At 45.7% G+C, this 23668-nt stretch overlaps 1 protein-coding gene across 3 annotated transcripts; it reads left to right on the top strand.

The window, feature by feature from the left end:
• Window positions 1–442: 442 nt before the first annotated feature.
• Window positions 443–23430, top strand: ANP32A (acidic nuclear phosphoprotein 32 family member A). 3 transcript variants are annotated; one of them, XM_049813539.1, is made up of 8 exons: window positions 448–636; window positions 16614–16763; window positions 16915–17037; window positions 18568–18766; window positions 18973–19071; window positions 20638–20735; window positions 21757–21817; window positions 22029–23430. In XM_049813539.1, exons 1-8 carry the CDS (start codon window positions 583–585, stop codon window positions 22088–22090), a joined length of 846 nt encoding a protein of 281 aa, XP_049669496.1. In that variant the 5' UTR covers window positions 448–582; the 3' UTR covers window positions 22091–23430. The 3 variants fall into 3 exon arrangements, with proteins under 3 accessions (XP_049669498.1, XP_049669496.1, XP_049669497.1); XM_049813540.1 differs by lacking the exon at window positions 448–636 and adding an exon at window positions 2817–2898; XM_049813541.1 differs by lacking the exon at window positions 18973–19071 and having other exon boundaries at window positions 443–636.
• Window positions 23431–23668: the final 238 nt, after the last annotated feature.

Genomic DNA, 23668 nt, shown 5'->3' with positions numbered 1-23668 from the left:
GGCTGGCCCGCGCGCCATTCCTCGCGCTCCGCCGCCCCTCAGCCGCCCCGCTCCGCACCTTTCCCTCCCTCCTGGCTGCGCGCCCCTGCCCGGGCGGCTCCGGCTCTAGGGCCGCTCCCCGCCCCGCGCCTCGGCGCCTCCCCTAGGATCCGGCAGGCGGGGGAGCGGAGGGGCGGGCGGCGAAGGCAGAGCGCACCCCATCCCCACCGCGGAGCCGCCGCCGCTCCTTCCCCATCAGCCACCAGCACGGAATGATCCTCCGCTCCCAGCCGGGCTGTCCCCCTGGCCGGCTTCGCCGCTCCCCCATTGGCTTCCACCGCCCCTTGCCCGCCCCATTGGCTCCGGCCTCGCGTTGCGGAACCGCGGTTGGCGGGGACGGCCGTCAATCAGGCCGGAGCCCCCGGGAGCGCCCGCCTCCGCAGTTATCAGGTTAGTGTTCGCCGCGGTGCTGGGGCTCGGGATTCCGAGCGGAGCTGGTTGAGCCCTCAAAGTCCCTCACCGCGCTGGCTTTGGGGGGGTCTCCATCGGTGTCACTGCACGAGCGAAGCCGGGGACAGCGAGCGACTCCCGCCAGCCACGGACATGGACATGAAGAAAAGGATCCACTTAGAGCTGCGGAACAGGACGCCCTCAGATGTAAGCAATGCAAAAAAAAAAAAAATTAATAATAAAAATCCATCCCACATTTTTTTTTTGGGGGGGAGGAGGGGGCATCCCAACCCCGCGGGGTTCGGGGGGCAGCGGCGGCGGCGGGGCCGCTGCTGCCCTTGAGGTGCCTACCTGTGTGTGTGTGTCTGTGCGTGTGTGTGTGCGTGTGTGTCTGTGCGTGTGGGGCCGTGCACCCCAATTTGGGGGTGCCCGAAGGCGCACGCGTTATGGTCTAAGGGGAAACTAGAGGCTGCTCCCGACTCTGCCGGTGTGCGATGCCTTCGAGAGGGCTCGCCCGTGCATTAAATAAAAATAAGTTGGTGCTCCTCTCTTGGCGTGTTTAGTTCGCAAATATTTGTACTGGGTGCTGGGCAGGGAGAGGCAGACAGGGACTGCGAGTGAGTTGCAAATGGTTTAGTTTAAAGTGCGTCTTCATTTCTTTGCAGTGATCAGGCAAGAGAGACTGGGGAGCCATATTTGTAACTTTGTAGTCCTCATGAACGCGCCCTTTCTCTCTCTCTCCCTCTCTCCAGATGCTGAGAAGATAAAAGAAAAGAATTTTAAACCAATGCTTAGCGTTTTTGGCGATCGGGTATCGCCGCCGGTAGCGCGAGCGTTGAATAAAAAAAATATTGCAAGAAATAAACGCACTCTCCACCCCCTCCATCCCCACACACGCACAAAAAGGCTGGATGTGTGCGTGTGCGTGTTTTTCTCTCCCCCCCCTCCTTCCCCCTTCCCCCGGGGCCGGACTTCAGGTTGTTGTTCCGCGTCTCGCGGAATAAACGAGAGAGAGAAAAACTTTGTCAGGACAAAAAAAAAAAAAAAAAAAAAAAGAAAAAAAGGGAAAAAAAACCCCTCACCAAAACCGAACCCACCCCCAAAAGAGTCGGGGGCGGCCAGCGGGGGGTACCCGGAGGCAGGCGGGGCCCCGAACCCGCTCCGGCGGGGCGCGAACTCGGGGCGCCGGGAGGCTGAGGGCAGCGGCGGGGAAGCCCCCTCCCCTCCCCGCCCCGCCATCCCCCGGCGGGGCCCGCCGCCGCCAGGCCCTTGCATAATGGCCGGGGAGGGCGAGGTGTGCCCCGGCCCCGCCGCCGCGGAAGGGGAACGGGAAGGGGAAGAAGGGGGGAACGTACCTCTCCGGGGGGCGCTGGGGGGAGGGCGGAGGCAAGGCGGCGGGACGCGGCCCCGCGGCTTTTCGGTGGCCAAGCGCGGTGTCCGAGGGACAAAGGCGGGCAGGTCGATGTAACCTGCTCTTTAAAGTTTAAAAACTCCTGGGCGAGGAGGAGGAGGAGGACGACGAGGACGGGGGGGTGGGGGTGGGGGGAGGAGGGCTCCAGCCGCTGTACACGCCGCCGTTCCCGGCGGGCGGTGAGGCGCAGCCCGGCCCGGCCCTGCGCCGCTCGCGGGGGCTCATTGTTCGGGCGCGGGGGGCGAGCGCCCCCCCCGCCCCGCCGAGCCGTTCCCGGCCCCGCGCTGGCAGCGCCACACCGCAAGTAGGACGCGGCGCCATGTTTTTTTTTTTTTTTTTTCCTCCCCCCCCCCCCCTCCCTCTGCCGCCGCCTCCTCCTCCTCTTCCTCCTTTTCCTCAGCTGCGGCGGAGGGAACGGTCGGTCGCGGGCGGCGGCTCTTCCCGCCCCGCCGGGCCCTCAGCGCTGGGCCGTGAGGGGAGCCCCGCCGCCCCGGCCCGCCCGCCGCCGGCTCCCGCTCTGGCAGGCCGGGGTGGTGGGGGGGTAGCGGCGATGTGTGGAAGTGCGACATGAGGCGTTGGCGGAGGGGGCCTTCCCGCCGGCACTGCGGCTGCGGCGGCGAGGCCGGGCGGCGGCGGAGGGGCGCCCGGGCGCCCTCTCCGACATGACTGCCCGTCGCCGGGGCTGCCATTTTGTCGCCGCCGTCGCCGAGCGTGGGGCGGGAGGAGGCTCGTGACGACCGCGGCGGGACGAGCCAGGAGGGTAAAAAGGCGCCGTCGTTTCCCCCCCCCTCCCCCCCCTTTAATTATTATTTTTAATTATTTTTATTTAATCCCGCGGGTGCCGCCGTGGGGCAGGGGGATGCCCGTCTTCCCGCCCCGGGCCTGCCGCGGGGATCGGGCCCCACCGGGCTGGTAGCGCTGCCGCCGCACCTGCCCGCCCCGCCCCGCGCACGGCAGCGCCCGCCCGGGCGGGAGCGGGGCCGGGGGTGCCCTGCAGCCCCCCGGGCAGGGAGTGCGGCGCTGGGAATATGCCTTCTTGGGCAGAGCCCTGCGGGAAGGTAGGTCTCTGCTTTTGGAGCTCCTTTTTTTTTTTTTTAATTATTTTATTATTATTATGCTTTTTATCCCCTAGTTTTGGTGGATTTGTCCATCGCTCTTACTGCTGAAGGCTTATTGACCGTTTATAAAGACAGACCTATGGTTTAAAGACTTGATCCAAAGTGTGTTAGCTCTAAGCTGGACTTTTCCCCCACCCCCTTTTCCAGGCTTGGATTGCGTTCAGTTTTTGCTCTGTTCTGGCTTACGTCAAAGAAAGTTGAGAGAGCTCTGATCTGGTGGGGGTTCACTGTCCCTCAGTAACGCAGAAATCTATGGCAGTTAGTTGTAGAAGGCTTATTTAACCTGTTACTTTTTCTTTTTACCTGCTAGCCTTTAGCTCTCTCAGTGAGTTACGTGTATCAGTCTTCCCAACGTAGCGAAGGTCATCGCCCCCATTATAAACCCAAATCTTTCTGGATTCATATGAAGGGGGATAGAGATGCCATTTGGGAATGCTGTTCTGTTTAGAGTCTGTTTTGTAAAGCCATTGATTACAGATAAGTGCACGTGCTTTTGTGTCGTGGAGAATTAAGTGTAGGGTTTGAAGTCTGTTTCTCTAAAATACCAATTAAAATAAAATTCAGCTAAATCCAGCTAGGGCTTTAGCTAAAATACTTGGAACTAGGGTTTAGAAGCCAACGTCACTTATTTATGGATTTTAGTAAGTCTTTGGGCATGAACAGGATGGTTCTGTGAATTGTTTTTGTTAGTCTCTGCTTTGATAGATAGGCAGTATTTCTCCTCCTTCTGGGGGATCATTGTTTTCAAACTTTTAAGTGTAATGTAAATAAATCTTGGTGAAAATAACTGTGAATGTTTTGGAGTTTCTGCCCAATACATGCTTAAGTTTTGTGGTACATCTTATGTATACTTAGTATATCCTGTTATCAAAGCGTACAGGATCAAAACTTTTTGTAAATCAAAGTTAGATAATAGGATGTTGATAACGTGGTGTTCCTTTTGAGCCTATATTAATATCTTACAGTTTGATCTGGCTAATATGGTTCTTGTGTAGAATACTGTGCGCTGCTATGCAGCTGAGCTAGCTACTTTGAGCTGTTAAGTCATATAATCCTGTTAGGTTACATGTTGACTAATAAAACATAAGTGTCCTGAAGTGGATTGTATAGGAACCATTTCTTCCTTTTCTTCCTTGGCCTCTTTTTTTTTTAATTTGCCCTCCATTTTTATATGAATTCAGTGTCGGTGAAAGGTCTGGGGTTTTGGAGCTTGAAATTCGGGGGTTTTTTCTGTGTGTTGTACAGCCAGAATTAAGCTTGCGCATCTACTTTCTGCCCAGATATTTCAACTTTTTGTCCCATTACATTTAGTGGTCACTTAACAGTAGTGCACTTGCTGTTTCCTTGGTTGCTTTGTTTATCATGGTTTTCTATTATAATTAACTGCTTGCTAGAATGGGCCAGGTACAATTATTTTACATGGGGTTTCCTCCAGGAACTGGTAGGTGAAACCACTGACCTCTTAGAGGGGCTGCTCACCTGGGCATGTTTGTGGGCATTCTTGTTCATTCCTATTGTAAACTCATTAGTAAAATGCAAAGACGGTGGAACAGGTTCAGTACCAAGGCTCTTAGCTGTGTGACACGGAGGTAGGTTTTTGAAATTACACACAGAACTCATCTTCTCTAGTGTACAGCTACCATGCCAGTTCATTTAGTCTGACGACTCAGTGCTTTATCAGCTCAAAACTGTGACAGTGATAAAATACTGACTGTAACATTGAGTATTTCTTACAGTTCTTCTAACTCTCTGTTGCACTTTAAAACTTATTTGACATTCTGATTTCTCTCTGGTTTTCTGTAGATCTTAAAACTGAAGGGAAATATGGTGCAAACATCTATACAAAGTGTTCTTTCAAATGAAGAATATAAATAAAAAGGCTCTTTTCCCCAAGCTAGTTCCTTGTTGTGATGCTTGCAAGAACAGTAAAGAGTTTAAAGTGATACACTTCACTTTAAAGACCTGCATTTAAAAAAAAAATTTTGGTCTTGCGTATGTGTGCAGATACATACTTTTTCATTTTCCCCAGGCTGAACAACCCCAAAATGGGAAGGGGATGTATTCTTGGTTTGAAACAAAGTGGGATATGGTTGTGTCTAGGGAGGCATGAGATCAGCACGTACAAACTATGCGGCGTGTGTGGATTATCATGGATTTTTGCGGACTTGTATCACTTAACCACTTACGTAGCTGACAGCAGGGTGTAAATGTACAAAGAAGTAGCTGTCTTTTTTGCAAACCTCCCAAGTTTACATAACAGCTGGTTTTCATGGCTCTGAATTTTCAGATGCAAACCTCTAAAATGAGCATCCTCTTGGCTGGCTGGCTGGCTGGATGCTCATCTTGGAGGGACTGCAGCCCACAAAAATTGGGCTGGAGAACAGGTGTGATGTGTGAGCTGTCCTCACTGAAATTTAGTTTCACAGTTGACTACTGGGCTGACCAGGGAAATATTTGGCAAATTCTGTTAACTTGGACCAAGTTTTAAGCATATGAAAAGAACTACGAATGTAGAATTGAAAAACACCAGTATATGGATCTAAAACTGGTTGCCTAATTTTCCCATTTCCCTGTGATGCTGCTAGAAAGTAGCAATGGTAGATTTTTATTTTTTTTAACCCTCAACTCTTGAGAATTCTCTTTTGACCAGCGGTATGTAAAGTATAGTGACAGTTACAAAATTTTCTGTATGATTCAGGTGTATGTCCAAATACTGGCTTGATAAAAATGCATTACAAGAAATAGCTGGAGTTTTGTTGATGTAATTGTGTTGTAGTCCATCAAGAAATGCATCTCCTGAAGAAAAAAGTGTTCTTGTCCTGCCCAGCAAATTAAACAAGTTGTTGAAAAAAGGTAGGGGGAAAACCCCCAAAACTCAGTACAAACCTTATAGGCTTAAGCCTAGTTATTACAGTCCATGCTTGCAGCAGGATTTGTGTGTTATGTATCAATAAATAGAATATACCTTTCTGCTGTTCTGCTCTAAAGGTTTCGAGGTACCACTAATCACATGCAGGGATTTAGGACTTTTAAATAAAGTAAAAGATAAAAATATTTTAAAGGACAGTATTACCTATGTCAGTGATACATCTTTAAATGTACATTGAATGGTGGCACAAGTGTCAGTGGCTGTTTTCTTAAATATTTACATCCCGTAAGGCTGATGTTGACTGGTTCTTCCCATTTCATTCATTCTGTGGATTACTCCCCCCATCCTCCTGCCATAAAGGTACAGGTGTTGGTAAATTGGAGAAGCCTGAAAAATAAGAACCAAACCTATGAAACGTGTGGGTGCTATGTCTTGGATGTTTTTTGAATGAATTAAAAGTAAGGAAAAGTTATGGGAGTAGTTCTGGTTTGCACACCAGAATCCCAGGCACCTCTGGGATCCCAGCTCCATGTCTGGGAGGGAGCAGGACTCCGCAGCGTGCCGGGAAGGGATGTCCTCTCCTTGCCACCCACCGAGGCGGGCTTGCCATTTGCGGAACTCATGGTGGCTTTCAGCAGTCTTGATTGACGAACAGCTCAGCTCGATGAACCAAACCCTCTGTGTCTGCAGCGAGGTACAAGTCTCAAGTGGGAATAGAGAGCAGTGATGTTTTTGTTGTGCTTTGGAGTGATGGACACTTCTCAGCTATTTATGTGACACTATTGGACTTGTTCTGCATATAATTTTTTCCTGTCTCCTCTCTTGCTCAGCTATCCTTCAGACAAAATAGCTAGTAAATACATAGCCTGTATTTTTTTACTAGGTTGCTAAAAAATCAGTCCTGAAGCCCTTGCATATGTAAGCATGACCTCTGAAATATTCCCCTCCCCCCCCCCCCCCCCCCCAAAAAAAAAAAAAGCGCCTTAGTGTTTTGTCTTTACGCTGCTGTGTAAAAGTTGTGCTCTCTACTGGAGCGCTCATTTATCCATTGACTTGGTCTATCGAACACTTTCCCTTCAAAGCCATAAAAAAAAAAGGCTAGGAAAAGCTTATCTTTTGCAAGATTCCCCCCCCCCCCCCCCCCCCCCCAAAAAAAAAGCGCCTTAGTGTTTTGTCTTTACGCTGCTGTGTAAAAGTTGTGCTCTCTACTGGAGCGCTCACTTATCCATTGACTTGGTCTATCGAACACTTTCCCTTCAAAGCCATAAAAAAAAAAAGGCTAGGAAAAGCTTATCTTTTGCAAGTGTGATTTGCCAATGCATTCTATAGCAGCTGACATATTCAGAGACTGCTTTCCATATTAAACATGCAGCTCTTAAAATTAGTCTTCATTTAAATGCAGTGTTTCTCTTTTATGTCTGTCTCTACATCAGTCCTTTGTTGCTGAGGGCAATTCGGAGTACGTGCAACTGAACAAACTAAGCAGTTCAGCTAAATACTTAAAATTTCTAACAAGAACTTTCAAATTAGAGGTGCGATGCAATCTTATGTTTTGCTTCTGGTTTATTTAATGATAGCCAGCAGTGAATGAAAAGCACTTGGGGTGTGGTATCAGGCACTTGGTTTCTCAAATAGAAACTGAGATGCAGAGCTGAAGTGACCCGTGCAAAGTCACCCACCCCAGCCAGGAGCAGAGCAAAGTGCTCTGCTGGTAGGTGATACCGTCTGTAGAGAGAAGAGACGCAAGCAACATTAGTGTGTATATTAAAAAGCATTTAATGCAAAGATCAAGCAGTTTAGTCATGTATTTGAAACAGTCTATCTAAAGAAATATTTGGAGTTTTTACAGAGTTATGCTGCTAACAGTAGAAACAAAAATGAGAACTAGCTATATGCTTTTGAATGAAACAGCTTTTCATCTCACTGCAGTATGTTCTCCATTTATTAATTAGTATGTTGCTTATGCATATGGCTATACTGACCCTTGTAAATGTGTGAAAGTATATTTATGTGACTCATGGGGTTTCATGGTTGGGGGTTGTTTTTTGCGGAAGACAACAGTAGATTATTCTTTCTGGAAGTTTTCTAGTACTGGAGATGCCTTGTAATTAGATATGAGTGTAAGACATAGTCAGAATTGCTAAGACTCTTCACCCTTCTGCCGCTTATGTGTTTCACTTGGACCTTTAGTTTCTCATAGAACAGAGCAAGGGGACGTAAAATTAGTTGGAGCCATATGTATTGCTTTGAGGGTTTATAGCTGTGCTATGAAAAATATTAGAGGGTAAAAAAAGTAAATGTATTGATATTGAGCCAGATTTTTTCTGAGCTGTGCAAGCAGCCTTAAGCTGTCTCTGAACACAGAGCAGCTTTGATTTAAAAAAAAAAACACACAAAAACCAAAACACACCACAACACCACCCCACCCCACCCCCAACAAAAACAAAAAGTAAACAAATAAAACAACAAATATTTCCTGTCTCACCTCCCCTGCTCCTTTCCCTTTGCCGGGGTAGGGGTGTTGGAGGGTCCCCCATACACGCAGAGTGGCCAGCAAAAAGAGGACGCTGACTGTGCTCATCCTTGTGGGAGTTAACATAAACAGAGCCCAGCTCAAGGGGAGTTTAAAAGGTGGCTTTAAACTGCTATTTTACTGCATCACTTTGAACTTGGGTACAGCGGTTTAACAAGCTGCTTGAGTCCGGACTGTGACAGATGTCCACAGAGATGCCCGTGTTGTCACTGGATCGGTCTTGGTACCTAAGGAAATATTTTCATGCAATTCCTTGGTTGCACCCTTGTCTGGAGTAAATCTGAGTTTCTTCATCATGTGCTTCTTGGATCAAATAAATTAAATACAAAGTGGCTTGCTAGGGTATAGTGTACAAACACAGAGTAAACCTGTATGAGAACCATGGTGTTATGGTTCAAAGACAGCAGCACTGGGATCCGTGCACATCCATGCATATTGGTGCTTGTAGCGAAAAGCATGAGAAGCACCAAAACTGTATTGGCATGATGCTGGAAGTTCAATTTTGGGCTTCTAAAACCCTCCTCTGAAGTGTTTGGTGGAAGTTTCTGAGAAAGAGATGTAGAAGAGGAATTAAAATATGAAAGTTTGACAGGGTTGCATCATTTGGAAAAACCGTAGATTAATTTTGAAGTCTAGTTATAGTTTCACATGACCTTGTTGCAAGAATTTGGAGTTGAATGGGTATAAAATAGGCAAAACAGCTAGAAGTGGAGCAGGTTGCCGTTGAACCAGTCTGCGCTGGAAGCTGTTTTTTCAGCACTTGTGAATTGCTTGGTATTGAAGGGGCCAGTTGCAGAGTGCCAGTGGAAGGAACGCCTTTGTTCAGGTGTGGGGAGTGTGCCTGGGGGAAGTCCTGTAAACTTAAGCCTGAACTTTGCTGAAGTCCTGACAGGCGCCTGGCATTCAGCCATAGTGAAGATCTTTGCTTGTACCTGGTGTCCGTAATGATGGTAATGGAGCACTGCTCAAAATTACAAGGTATACGCATTAATCCCATCCAGTCCCTTCCCAGCCATCAGTCACTGCCTCTGCTAATATGATTCTCAAGTACTCTGGCTGCTAGATATCTTGCCTGTATCTCAAGGGAAGTGGTTTGTGTTACATGGCCATCTTTTGCGCAGCATTGCTCCCTGCCCCGGGAATTGCAGTTTCTGTGCCCAATACAGTAATGACCAGAGCCTGTGCGAGGTAAATGGTCGTTGGCTAACTAGTTTAAGACATGTACTGCAAGTGAGTTAAATCTATTTATCTCATCTCAGATATTCATAAAAAAGCCTTGAAGGGATGTATCAAAATCCAAAATCACGTGCTGGTTTGGTAAGGAGAAAAACTTCACTGCTGTCACCTGCAGTTGGTGCCTTTATTCTGGTTTGCTTTTTCCCTGTGTATCTTGGGGGAGAAAGAGGATGTCAACACTATCAGAATTTTCCCTTCTCTGTTAATTTTAATTCTGTTCGCAGTTAGATCCTCATCCCCGAGCATCTCCACCAGGCAATGCTGAGCTGCCCAGAAGGAGCAGTGGAGGATTGCCCCGCTAAAGGGGAATCCCTCATGGCACCAAGCCAGCACAGTTGGTGCCATGGCACCTGCCTCCCTCCCCTCCCCTGCCTGCCTGCCTGCAGGCAGCATGCCAGAGGTAGCAGGGGGCACAGCCCGAACTGGCAGCACTGGCAAGCCTGGAAAAGCTGAGCAGCTCTTGAGGGGTGTCTGAATTGATGTACAGCAGCCTAGTAGCTGCTCTAATTTGGGCGAGAGATTATTCTGCATTCCTCTTTCTCTCAGTGTTTTCCACCAGGAGCTGAACTATGTGTAGCCTGGCTCTGCTGTGTGTTTATATCACAGGGGATCCTAACATGGCTGAAGATCCATCTTGAATGCAGGTGGCAAATGGCATGTGGTACTATCTTTTTTAAAAAAAAAAATTAAGTTCTTCAGGTTGGTTACATTTTGGTGATCATCTTAGAGCAGAAATGGCATCACGTCTTTGAGCATTCAGAGCAGCTTTGTTAGCCCAAGATATTAAGTAGGCTGTTCATTCAAGAATTCTGTGGCATAGTCACATTCCAGATAGTATCGGAAATGGAAATTCATGCAGTGTTTATCTCCTCCAGTAGTAACTTTGGGGGAAGCTTGTAACATGAGCGTGGAGAACATCATGTCCTTACCATCACTGCGGAGCTGAGCATTAGCAGTGGGCTCCTGCAAGACTTGGGCAGTATCTTGAGCCTTGTCAAACTCATGCCTTCCCCAGCAAACAAGAATGTTGTGACTATGGAGGGCAGGCTTCTCTTAAATTTTGCTGCACAAACCGAGTGGAATAGAAACCTAAGCAGATCCGTTGCTGCTCAAGGTTCCCCAAATCTGCCTGAGCACAGATCTAGAATATGGTACAAGAGGTAGGAGGACACAACTCTTGACAGTCTGGTTACAGTAGACAGCAATAGTCATTCTTTACTGTGGAGCGATGCAAAGCTTTGCATGGGCTATGCAGGCTTTTGAGACCAAAAAAATCCCACAGACAGAAATGGAAGTGTCTTGAAGAAGTGCATGTGCACTGGGAAAGAATAAAACTGTCTCTGCTTTCAAAAGTAATTTGGACTTCACTTCCACTTACCACAACAGGCTTCCCTTGCTCTCCCCTCCCTTCTTTAAACAGCTTTGCCCTCCTCCACATGAGGTTTCCACTGGGTTAAGAAGTATGGAGGACTTCTCTAAATGCTCCCCTGGACCATTTGGTTGAGAGCAGTGCAGGACAGAGTTAACACCCTCACCTTTACGTGCTTTTTTCAATAAAAATGCCGCATAGTGGGATATTCCTGTCCTAGGGGTACCATATGCAATGTACACTTCAAAAGCATCTGGTCCATTGTGCTGAAAATGAGATGTTACAGCCTTTGCTGTTCTGCTTCTAAAGCCAGCAGAGTGGTATTTGTACTTGTAAATTTACCTTTTATCTTTCAAAATTATATTCACAACTGTGTCCTTCTGTCACCTTGTTAAGCCTTCAATTACAGACTGGGATTTGGGAATTTATTCCCAAGTTCATGGATCTCTGTGCCCATGGGTTGTAGGCTTTCTGAAGTAGAGACTTAGCCTTTTTACCTGTTACAATGGAAATATAGATTAAAGGTTAAGGTGGTGACATGTGCAGCTTAACAGTTGTCTGTGTGTGATTATACTCTATTGATTGCATGTGTGTTGATGAGAGTATGGTCCCTTCCAGAGAGGCAGCCAGCACTGGGAAAGGGAGGTAGGGGAAGGTGTGCCAGGTACTGTGCACACTGAGGGAGTCCCAGATGTCGCTTGAGATGACTGCCATGAAAGCCAGTGGCTGCTTACATATGGTTGCCTGTTCTTACCCTAGGAGTAGGTTGGAGTTTTGCAGTATACCACATGGCTATATTAAGAATGTCGTATATGCATTTGGGAACACAGCTTAATGCAGTAACCATAGTAGAAAAAATGATAAGAGTCCCTGGTTATCAAGCAGGCAGTAATGTAGAGTGTGATGTCATGAAAGTCATGAAGAGATATAGGGGATGCTGTAATCCACAGTTAACAGTGCAGCATGTGTTAACAGAGATGTGATGTCATGTCATGTGCTGAAAGCATCTGGGACTATCAGAAATAGAAACTGGGATGACCACACGAGAACAGGTCCAAGGCGCGTGGTCTGAAGAGTTTGTTGAAGAAGCAGCAATCTCCTTGCTTACATGTGACTGCTGAAAACTAAGGCCTGATAACCAGAAGACCACACAGCAGCGCTCAAGCAGAAGTATGCTTGGAGTAGGAGCAGATGGCACCCACTGAATTGGGGAGAGGGTAGCAGAGCCCTGAGCCACTCCAGGAATGCAGAGGACAAGGCAGAACGGCAGGCTGGGTGCGAGACGCTTGACAGTTGAAGCTGTATGATGTGTAATATCCCTACCCAAGCACCTGATGGTGCCTTACCTTAAATGCTATCGAAGACATGGTTACATATGACGGGAACCAACCTAGCCACCTGCATGTTAGGCTTTCTGCTAGATGTTCACCTGTGGGTGCCTTCTTAGCTGTTTAGGTAAGTATTGCGGTGTTGTTTGTGGTGGTTGGCTGCCTATGGCATGTTGCTCTTCTACTGTTTCTCACTATGCAGCAGTTTTTTGCGAAGATAAGTAAAGGTCATGTGGTTTGTCTTTTACTAGTACTCATATTAGTACTTACTCCAATTAGTACTTTGATTTGCTTATGCATTGTGGTGATACACAGTGATACAGTTAACGATACAGAACTTCTGCAAGTTTTATCTTCTTGTCTTTGATGCAGCTAAACACAAATTAGCTGAGGACACTTAACTGCCTTAGCCTCTCTCTCCAAATGTGTTCAGATTGTCCTGCTTAATTCTGATGGCTTATCTCTGTGTCTGTACTATTACAGAGACTGCAGTGTGATACAGCTAAATTGGTTCAGACCAGCTGAGGCCCACTCATTTCATTCAGGTATATAACAAGACTCAGAAAGGGTGCTTGCCCAGTCTACTTGCATCAGGCAAAGGTTTATTCTGTGTTTCAGTGACAGAAGATGAGAAAGAAATGTAAAAATTGTAGTCTTACTGCGCATTTTCAGGGAAGTTCAGTAGATGTTTGGAGAGTGATTCAAGAGGTGGAATTTTCCGTAAGATTACAGAGACTTCTGAAAAACAAACGAGGAATAGGGTTTTAGTCCTTCTGTCATACTTTTGTGGTAGTGAGCTGTTTTAGATGGAATGTAGCTTTACTAAGGTCACCTTTCCACTTCTCCCTCTCTGTATACTGACACAGTTATGAGCTCACTAACTGTCAAGGCTGTAGTACGCCTGGATGAGGCCCAACATCCTCACAAAGGGGCTAAGGTTTCAGAACAGACCTCTGTGCAGCAGCCAGCACGTTGGAAAAGTGTCCTGATAATAATCCAGAGGGGCCTTGGAGGGCAGTGCCCTCTCCAGTTAACTGCAAAACAGCAAGTTCTTAAGGAGGAGATGGCAAGTGAGAGTGGAAGTGGAGGAGAGTGGGATGTGCAGGAGCACAGGCTGAGAGTCTATGGGCAAAGAGCTGCAGGGTAATTTTAATAGTTAGAAAAACTATATAAGCTGGTGGTAGTTTCTACTGCTTGTACTGTATGCAAGAGAATTGGGTATGATGCAGCAGTAAGAGCACATCTGGCAGTGAAGTTGGGAGAAGCCCCGCAAGCCCAGTTTGTCCTCCTTTTGCATGCGTGTATTTTCTACAGGATTCTTAAATCTCTTAGAACATGAAGCCGTCTTAATTTTGTCTTGAATGTTATTTTATGAAGTCATGTTCTTTCAGAAGCAATTCAGTGTATTAATATACCTCTGACCACATAAGCACTGAAATTATGTTGCTGTGATTGCGCTTGGGGAGTGTTAGGAGCCTGTACCCTGCTGTTTTCCTAAATGAGCTCTTCAATTCAACCAAGCTTTCTACCAGTTGCAGACCTGGCTGGTTTTATTCCATGATAGCTTCGCCGTGGAGTTGTTTTGACTGTACCTTTGCCCAGTATCTTGGTACTGGGTGCAGTGAAGAAGAGAGCATTGCAGTTATATATCAAAGTTTTCTGAAAAGCAGAGAGGAAACCGCAGTCTTGCCCTCAAAAGAGCAAACTAAAAGTAGAAGCCAGTTGGCTCTTCTGCCACCATATTAAAGAGGTTTTCTTCTGCATCCATTGCTATTTCCAGCTCTCCATCAAATCTTTTCTCTACTCCTGAGGAAGCTTTGTCCAATTCCCTGTTTGCCTCTTCTCCATCCTGCGTTTGGGGAGGATTAAGGGATGGATGTCCCACCTCCTGGAGTGAGGGCAGATGCCATTTCTTTCTCAGTGTGAGGTTTAGGTGCTGCTTTGCTTTCTGCCTTTGGTCTGCTGCATAGCTCAGAGCCAGAGCTGACTCTAAACTGTGCTGGCCGCTGCAGCTGTGAGCATTTTCCTTCCCTGAACTCCCTCCTGCCTTGCTTCATCTTCCTATGTGTGCTCTTGCAAACTTTGTTGGCAAAGAGGATAAGGCAAAAAAAGACCTCACGCTCTACACAGCATGGAGATCAGCCCCGTTCTGCAGAGAACCTCTTCTCTTGTGACACAGTGCAGCTGTGCTCCTTTACCCTCCTTGCTCCAAAATGTGTCTGTAGGTGGATACCCTGATGAGCCACCTCACTGGCCAAAGGAGATAGTGGGGCAGGCAGGGGCCTCATGGGCTGTTGAGCAAGGACACGGATAGGGGGGAATGTAGCTGCTGTATGGTCTGGGTTTGGGGTGGAGCTTCTTTTATTTTACTTTTTTTTTTTCCTTCTTCAATTTTTTGGCGGGAGCTCTGTGCATGTGTGAAGCAGATGACTAAGAAAACCATGTGTTTGTCCCTGAATTGATCTCACTGGAGGATCCTGATACTTAAATAGTGTTACAGTAAGAAGATACGCATGTTTGCCTTTAAAATGGCTTTCCTGCTGTCTAAGTTTCAAAGCAAAGGGGGCTTTCTGTGGTTTGCTTTTGGGGTTTTCTTGTTTGAGGGTTTTTTCCCCAGTGGAATAGATGTATGTGGGATCAGGAGCATTTGACTTGATCTTTGGTTTATTCTAACCAGTCTAAAATTCTCCTGGAAGACTTTTGTGTAATCATTCCCTATCATAATTCTTCTAGGAAAATTGTAGAGTCTTGGAAAATATATTTCCTGTCTAACGCTGGTCCTCCTACTCTCAATGAATCACTTGTACTCTTGTGTTGCTTTGGGCTGACTTCCCTATTGACTTCAGTGCCTGGGATTTAATTAGAAATCTAGGGATGTTATTTGGAGCTATAAAACTACATAGGATTCTTCTCTGAGCAGTGGGATTACTGTAATAAAAAAATTAAGAAAATTAAATATTTGCACATTAACTGTCCTTGGTGTGAAACGAAGAGTTGCTTCGTGTTTCTGCATACACTACAGACTTCTTTTATCCCATCCTCAGCATAAAGCACCACTCCCTCCCTTTCCAAACCTGTAAACAAACCTCAAGCACGGGATGGAGTCTGCAGTGCACACAGAAGGATGGATTTTCCTAGGTGTTTTATAGGGGAGAAATAATCCCCAGAAATTCTCCGTCAGTGTGAAAATGTCTGCATGTTTCCCGAATGGGTGGGCCCTTCCTGTGGAGTCATAGTCTTCAGTGGCAGAGCTTCCCCAGAGCTCAGGAAAGCTCATGCTGGCTACTGAGGGACTTGAATCCCATAAGGCTGACCTGGGTTTAGGGTGAAAAGGAGCAGTCTTATTCAGGCTGGGGCGTATTTAGGGGCTCTTTTGTATTGATGCTGTTGTTTCGTGTCTGTTGAACATAGCACCTGCAAAAAGACTGGTGCTCTGTTTAAAAACAACAACAAAACCCTGTAGGCTGTAACTTACTGTACACACCCGTGTGGCTGTCCAGCTTTGGCTGTCAGGCAGGTCCTGTGCTGCTCAGGCCCATGGGGACCTTATCATCATCTCTCCCTTCGAGCCTCCCTGCTGCAACAGGGTGAGGGAGATAAGGGGTATATTGCTGCTGCAGCAGCAATGCTCATGGAGCCTCCCCTGCCAGCATCATCCTACACATCCCTTGCAGTTCCCCAAGAAAGGAGTTGCCTCTGTGGAGATCTTCCCCTAAAGTACTATCATTATTAAGCTACTCTAATGAGGCGGGGTGAGGGTGGAGGACTGCAACAAGACCTGGTTTAGGATCACCAGTACCTTCTTTAGGTTTCAGGAGTGTCTGAGGAGACAGTAATCTCTCCACGCTTGAAAAGCTCAAATAATTTTTGCATGCAGAAATAAGCTATTTTAACAGCTGATGAGGCGTTGTAATAGCACATGAATTGTACGGAGTGTCAAAGTTGTAGGTTAGTTTAAAAATATATAGGTTGGGTTTATATTTTTTGGAATGCTTATTGCTTGCATTTACTAAATACAATGCTACTTCTAACAGTCAAATTGGTTAAATCAGGATTAATGTTTTTGAACAGTTTACATTGTTCTTAGAACAATACCAAGGTGGGCAGTTGAAGCAAAGCCAAATACCTCTGTTTCTGAAACAGCGCTAACCGTGCTAGCAAAAGTAGGGATCAGAGACTGAAAGTAACCTTTCGCATACTTGCCAGTTTACTGGAATACCTTTCATTTTTGCCTGATCTGTGTCATCCTTTGCTTGTGAGTGAAATCTTTATCCTCCATGCAGAACATTTTACGCACATTTTGCATTGTTCTGTTTCCAGGTTAAGGAACTCGTTCTTGACAACTGTAGGTCATACGAAGGCAAAATCGAAGGCCTCACAGATGAGTTTGAAGAGCTGGAATTCTTAAGTACAATCAACGTAGGCTTAACCTCAGTTGCAAACTTACCAAAGTTAAACAAACTTAAGAAGGTAAATAAAATGTCCTATGCCATATCCCTCCCTCTTTGCATTCTACTGCATGTGTCAAATAGTTGTTTGTATAAAAATGTAATGTAGCTGACCAGACTGCTTTGTGATACATGTTTGCACTAAAAACTCAGGATGTTTATGTGCCTTTTAGCTCGAGCTAAGCGACAACAGAATCTCAGGAGGACTGGAAGTGTTGGCAGAAAAGTGTCCGAACCTTACGCATCTAAATCTAAGCGGCAACAAAATAAAAGATCTCGGTACAATAGAACCTCTGGTAAGTTGATGCGGTACAGTGTGAAATCAAACCCCATTTTGTGACCAGTAGAGGCATTACGGTCTTGGAAGGTCCCAAAGCAGCTTGCAGTGGAGTGTCCTCGGTGCTTATCTCTCCAGCCAGGTTGCTGTGGGGCTCAGCCTGGCCCCGGCCTGTCTTTCAGCCCTGCCCTGGGGCTGTGCCGGCAGCGTGAGTGGTGGCTGCTTCCCTCTAGTGGCTGCGGCTTGGCCGCTGCCGGGGCTGGGCTTTCCCCACGGGCTCTGCAGGGACGACCATGGCTTTCCACGGTGGTGTGGGCTGCGGGTCTCTCTCCCAGATGCTCTGCTTCAGCTTGGTGTGTTTTCTGTTGGAAGCGTTGGGTCTAAAAATCACCAGCCACCACTTCTGCCCAGGGGTGCGGTGTGTGCTGATGGTGGCAGGGGCCAGCTGCAGCACCATGTGCCTCTGTATGGGGTTGCTCGCTGCAGCTGGGCAGAGGTCCCTGAGCTTCCAACATATTCCTGCTGGTTTCCATTGCCTCTCCTGCTCACGTTCATTATACTTCTTATTTCAAGTGCTGAGAGCAAGTTTGTCAGGTCACGGTTCCAAAAAGCATCCAAGTGTCAATTCTGGTAATGCTGTTTTCTAGTTCTTGGTTTGTGTGCCCTTTGCTCTCCAGAAAGGGAGAGTTTTGTCTCATGCTTGTTTCCCAAATGCTTGCTCTTAAAATGTCTTGAGGAGCAGTTCTTAGATGAGTCCATCTTGCATCTCCTTTCCCCCAGCAGAAGGAAAGAGCAGAGCCATTAAACTCATGTAGCAAACAAATGGGAGAGAAGATTGTAACTGCTCCCAGTTTCAGGCTTATTGTTTTCTTGATGTCACCATTGCTCTACAGACTGAACTCCAGAAGGGAGGTATTTCATAAGACTTGATACAAATCCTCAACTGCTTGTGCTTTTGTTGTTAGTACTTTGAAGTGCTGTGGGCAGTGCAGACTACCTCAAAAAAACCAAACCAAAACAACAAACTAAAACCAGGAATTTAATTCCTGTTCAATTTCTAAGCCTTTTTTCATTTTTCCAAAGGCTAAGGTACGGTCATTAAAATTTTTAAAATCTCTCTTAGCAAAATCCTTGCATCCAAAGAATAGTCTGTTTCTTCTTTCATTGAAATTAGTAGTTTAAATAGTCCTGGCTGCTGCCTCCAATATCTTGCCTTGTACTTTTGGGATAACTGAGTGGACTATTACTTATTCTTAGCTTGGCCCCTTGCAGCATGTGTGATTTTTGCACCATTACCTTTTTCCAGACTTCAGTCTTCTACTTGCAAGATGCTGATCTTGAGAGAGGGCATTTTCTGCTCTCAGATACCAAAGCAGCAATGGCCAGGCATTGCAGATTGCTGTTCCACACCAATTTAGCAGGCAGAGATGAAAATGACCCTTTTGTCATGGGAAGCTCTTGAGCACATAAACTCTGGCTGCTATTGCATTCTCTGCTCTCTAGAGAATTATCGTAACACTGAACTTCAGAGACTTTTCTTTCTTTGCAGAAAAAGTTAGAAAACCTGAAGAGTCTAGATCTTTTCAATTGCGAGGTAACCAACTTGAATGACTATAGAGAAAACGTATTCAATCTTCTCCCGCAACTCACATACCTCGATGGATACGATCGGGATGACAAAGAAGCACCGGACTCTGATGCAGAGGGCTACGTGGAGGGCTTAGATGACGAGGAGGAAGATGAAGATGGTATGTGAATTGTGCTACTTAGTGTACGTAAGTTAAAAGATCGATATGCTGCCTAGTACATTTTGCTTCCAGCTCTGACTTGTTGGCAAGAGAAGGGTGTTCTCAGCAGCTCCTTCCTGACTGATGTAAAGGAGAAGTACCTCAGTGTCCTCTGAAGGAACGAGGGGAAAGGAGATGGGCAGGGCCTGAAAGAGCTACTTTCTCAGTCTTATCTCTAGTGAAAGATCGAGATGACAAAGAAGCACCGGACTCTGATGCAGAGGGCTACGTGGAGGGCTTAGACGACGACGAGGAAGATGAAGATGGTATGTGAATTTGTGCTACTTGGTGTACGTAAGTTGAAAGATTGATGTGCTGCGTGGTACATATTGCTTCCAGCTCTGATTTGGTGGCAGAAGGGTGTCCTCAGCAGCTCCTTCCGACTGATGTGAAGCAGAAATATATCAGCTTCCTCTGAAGAAATGAGGGGAGACAAGATGGGCAGGGCCTGAAGGAGCTACTATCTCAGTCTTTTCTCTAGCAAAAGGTAGGGAGTGAAAGGGTGGTAGAAGAAAGGGACCAGGTGGAGGAGTAAGACCCTGAAAGAGTTCAGGGAACAGTACACCCCAGGGGATGAAGACATAAGGCAGAAATGGGTAAGAAAGGATGGCGTGCTCACACTGCAGTTTTCCAGGACCTGTGTCGTCAGGGAGGTATAAGCAATTGTGTAGAGACTGATGGAGAAGGGTAGGGTGGAGAACCAGACCGGGCATAGAAAAAAAGTAGCTGAGTCAAGGAATTAAGTAAAGGAGCCAAGGCATTAATAGGAGTTTGTAGCTGCCCTGTGAGGACAAAATGAACTAGTTGAGATAAGGCAGAAGAGAGGAGAGTGTATGTATTGAAGTCTGCCTAGGGCAAGCTCTGTGAAAGGCACTAATTAGGCAGCAAGCAACTTTATAATGTTAGGAAAATGTACGGTGGGTCCCACGGCGCTGTAGGTGCTGTTCTGCCTCCCCGGCAGACTGCACTCAGAGGCATCAGTGTACCAGTCGGATGAGTATCCGGCTGAGTTTGGGGAATTTGCTAGACTCTTCAAACCCAGCTGCACAGCAAAAGCAGAATAGCTGGACTTGCACTTTTCCCTCGAGTGCTGAATGTGAGCTCTGGTGAGAGGGGTGAGTGCTGCAGCAGTGCCTGGCAGAGCAGTGCATTCAGCCAGCAGCACACAGGTTCAGCAGGGACAGGTTCTCCTCATCAGAGTACAAGTCTGGGCCTGCATTCAAATGCATGGAAAAGCTCTGTAACACCATTCCTGCAGCATGGAAAAACAATTTCTGGTTTGTTGCTTGGACTAGTTGCGTTTAATCTCTTTACTCTTGAAAAGAGATTGCAAACCCATAAGATGGATTGTGTATGAGCCTCTTGTATTGCTCTGGCAGCATAAAGGCAAGGGCTGTCCCTTGGGGAGGGTTCCCAGTGCATGGTTGGCTTGTCAAGATCTGCTCTATCCCTGGTGGGAGCAGATGAACACTTGCAGATGAAGAGCTGCAAGTGTCCCACAGGCTCAGAAATGTGCATTAGTAGTGGGAACTAGAGCAGCTGAAGCTAAAGCAGTCCTGAGGCTGCTGTGACTTACTGTCAAGGCCCCTGCAGCCCTTGAGCAGTTCAGACCATGGGTGCAGCTGCCATGCTACCCTGTCACTAGGCTAAAGAGGCACAGCATTACATCTAGTCCTGTCTAGCAGCTGGAGAGCTGCCTTTACTTCTGTACAGACCTTAAGCAATGCTTTCCATTTGCTCCTTGTGTCGGTAGGAGGTCACATCTCAGGTGGCAGTGTTGGAAAAAAGTAAACTTTAAATATCTGAGTGGTTAATCTTGTTTGACTGTATAGAAGAGGAGTATGATGATGATGCTCAGGTAGTAGAAGACGAAGAAGATGAGGAGGAAGAAGAAGAAGGAGAAGAGGAGGATGTGAGCGGAGAAGAGGAGGTAAGGATTTATACAGTTAATAATGGGTGTAGAGTGAACATGCTCTAAGTGGGAATAGTTGGGCAAGAAACGGACCAAATATTGGAGGCTTTGAGTACTTCAAGTGTGTGCTTGCTTTTTTACTTGAGAAGCATCGCAGTGGGGGGTGGCTTTGAGGCATGCCTGTCTATGAGCCAGCTGCCATCTAGTGACCATTGACATGAAATCATTCTATTTATTGGGCTGATGTCAAAAATACTATTGGGAACGTCTGCAGACCTAGTTTGTGGGGCCTTTGAAGGGCTGGGGTTACAGCCTCCATACAGACGAGAGAGTGGTACGTGAGTTACTGACTGTGCTCTCAGACCAGTGTTCCTCATTGGGCATGTACCTTGTGATTCCTCAGAATGCTTAAATTCTTAGCATAGTCCAGCTCCAGTGTGTAGGGTGTGCTGAGCCTGTCACAGTCTGCTGAGACTTTGCTGTTAGCAGAACCACTGGGATGGGGCTAAAATTTGACTGTAGGAGGTCATATTATCTCTCAGCTGGTCAAACAATCTTAGATACTTAACTGCCACTCCTGAATGGTTGGTCAGCCTCTTCTCAAAACCAACAGCAGCTCCTCAAGCTCTGGAGATGTCTGTTTGTGTTTTAACTCTCTCTACCCCTAGAAGATGTGCCTTCTCCTACTGACCAGTCAAGTTTTACTAAACTCAGGACATCATAACAAAATTTGCAGCTGCATATCAGCATGAAGTATAAAACCATATTCTTACTGAAGACTTTAAGCTAGAAGTGGCTGCTATGATTTCTTCTGATTTTCTGCAATGAAACTTGGGCCAGAGTGCAGTTACACTGTAGCAAAAAACTGCACTTATATAAGTGCGTGGGAAGTGTCTACCTTTTGTTTGGTTTTTGTTTAAGATGCTTCAAGGACTTTCTCTCTGTTGTAAAATGCTTTTGGATATTGCCAATTTTGAAGGGTCCTGTACGGAAACTGACTTTTTTTAATCCTTCCTTTATTTATTTTTTTCTAATTCAGGAGGATGAAGAAGGCTACAACGATGGTGAGGTAGATGACGATGAAGATGAAGAAGAGCCTGGTATGGCAGCAATCCAGTTTTTGCTAGAGATAATAATAATTATTATTTTTTTTAAAAGTCAAATACCATTTTATAAAAAACAGGCTTCTGTTTGTATTCTTGCTCCTTTGATAGTAAGCCAGTTGCCAAAGTAGAAGCTTGTTGAACTTGTTCAACTCCTCAGCAGTATGAGGGAGCACTCATGTGATTCAAGTTGTGTTTTATTTTCTAGATGAAGAACGGGGACAGAAGAGAAAACGAGAACCTGAAGATGAAGGGGATGAAGATGACTAAACTGAATAACCTATTTTGAAAATTTCCTATTGTGATTTGACTGTTTTTACCCTGTATTTTCCCTCCCCACACCCCCAACCTTTTTTTCTTTTTTTTTCTTTTTTTTTCTTTTTTTTTTTTTTTTTTCCTGATTGTAATGTTGCTGTGGGAACGAGAGGGAGAAGCAGACTGGGTGGGCAAGGGAATAAAATACTATTTTTACTGCCACTCCTCCTCCTATTCTTTTTAAATTTTTTCTTTTTGTCCCTCTCTCAGTCCCTGTAACTGCAATAGTAAGTATAAACCAAGTGGTAATTTGTTTCTTATTATTGGAGTGGATAGTTTGACATCTTTGGAAAAAAAAAAAAAAAAAAAGACAAAAAAAGTTTAAGATCAGTGGATGATACCCCACATACACATACTCTGTTCTGAGACAGCTGAATAGCATTGGTTGTTGGGATTTTTCCACTGCTGCCAGTCACTAAATACATTATAAGCATTTTTTTGGGGGATGCTGCAAATTTAGGCAAAGCATCCCTCCACAGCAACAGGTGTGAGAATGGCATATTGATAAAGTGATTTCTTTGTTGCCTGTCCGTGAATGACTGCCATTTTCAGCCAATGCTTTCCCTGCTTTTGTAGGTACCTTTTATTTTGCTGTATGTAAATAGTGACCAAATGTTTTTGTTGGGTTTTTTTGAGGTGTTCCTTTGGATCTGGTTTGTGGGGTGAATTTGCAATCCCCCCTCCCTGCCCTGTGTGTTGTGTGTTTTCCTTTCTGTTTGTTTTTGGGTTTGTTTTTTTTTTTGGCTAGGGTATAGCCAATACACTGAAAATGGCAGGCATTTAAATATATATATAAATATATATAAAAAGTGTTCCTAATTCCTGAGTTACTAGTGAAATGAATTTGACAATTGTAATAAAAAAATGTTTCAACCCTTTTAAATAAGGTGTGTACTATTTTGGTCTGTAATATATAACACCTAGTCAATTTTAAGTGATGAGAAACTACTTCCACTTGTGCTATATACTTTGAAAATTTTTACAAACCTAAATACAGGAGGCAGTTCAGCATGTAGGGTAGGAGGTTTCTTTTCATACACTCAAGCACGAGATACTAATACAAAATTGTATTTTCTTACCTAGTGGAAGTCAGTAAAATGACTGAAAATACCTAGTGAATGTACAGTTTTACTTTCATATCCCTCTTTAAAATAGCTTTAGAAGTGACTTGTATTTCCTAGTCAATATTTCATCTGTATAAATACATTTGCAACAGTTTTTTTTCCCAGAAGAGCCAAACTTTGAGTTTTATGTCTGTTTGTCATTGATGAATTTCAATAAATCTTTTTATACAATTTTTCTGTGGCTTATTTGAGTAAAATGGGCCACTGGGAAGGAATTGCATACCTTTTCAAAAAGGCATTTACTAAGCTATTCTGGTAAATACCCTGATATTTTTAGTAGCTTGACAATAACGTTTTGCACCATAAAAACTACTCTTAGCCATGGTTGGGTGAAACCAAGGGAGGTGGTGTGGCTTTAATGCAAATAATGGTATGCCATTTTTCTTTCAGAATGAGGGTTTCTTCTGTG

Source organism: Accipiter gentilis, chromosome 10, assembly GCF_929443795.1.
Source record: "Accipiter gentilis chromosome 10, bAccGen1.1, whole genome shotgun sequence".
Classification (NCBI taxonomy): Eukaryota; Metazoa; Chordata; class Aves; order Accipitriformes; family Accipitridae; genus Astur; species Astur gentilis.
The sequence above is the reverse complement of the archived record's forward strand: the minus strand, read 5'-3'. Positions and strand labels throughout refer to the sequence as shown.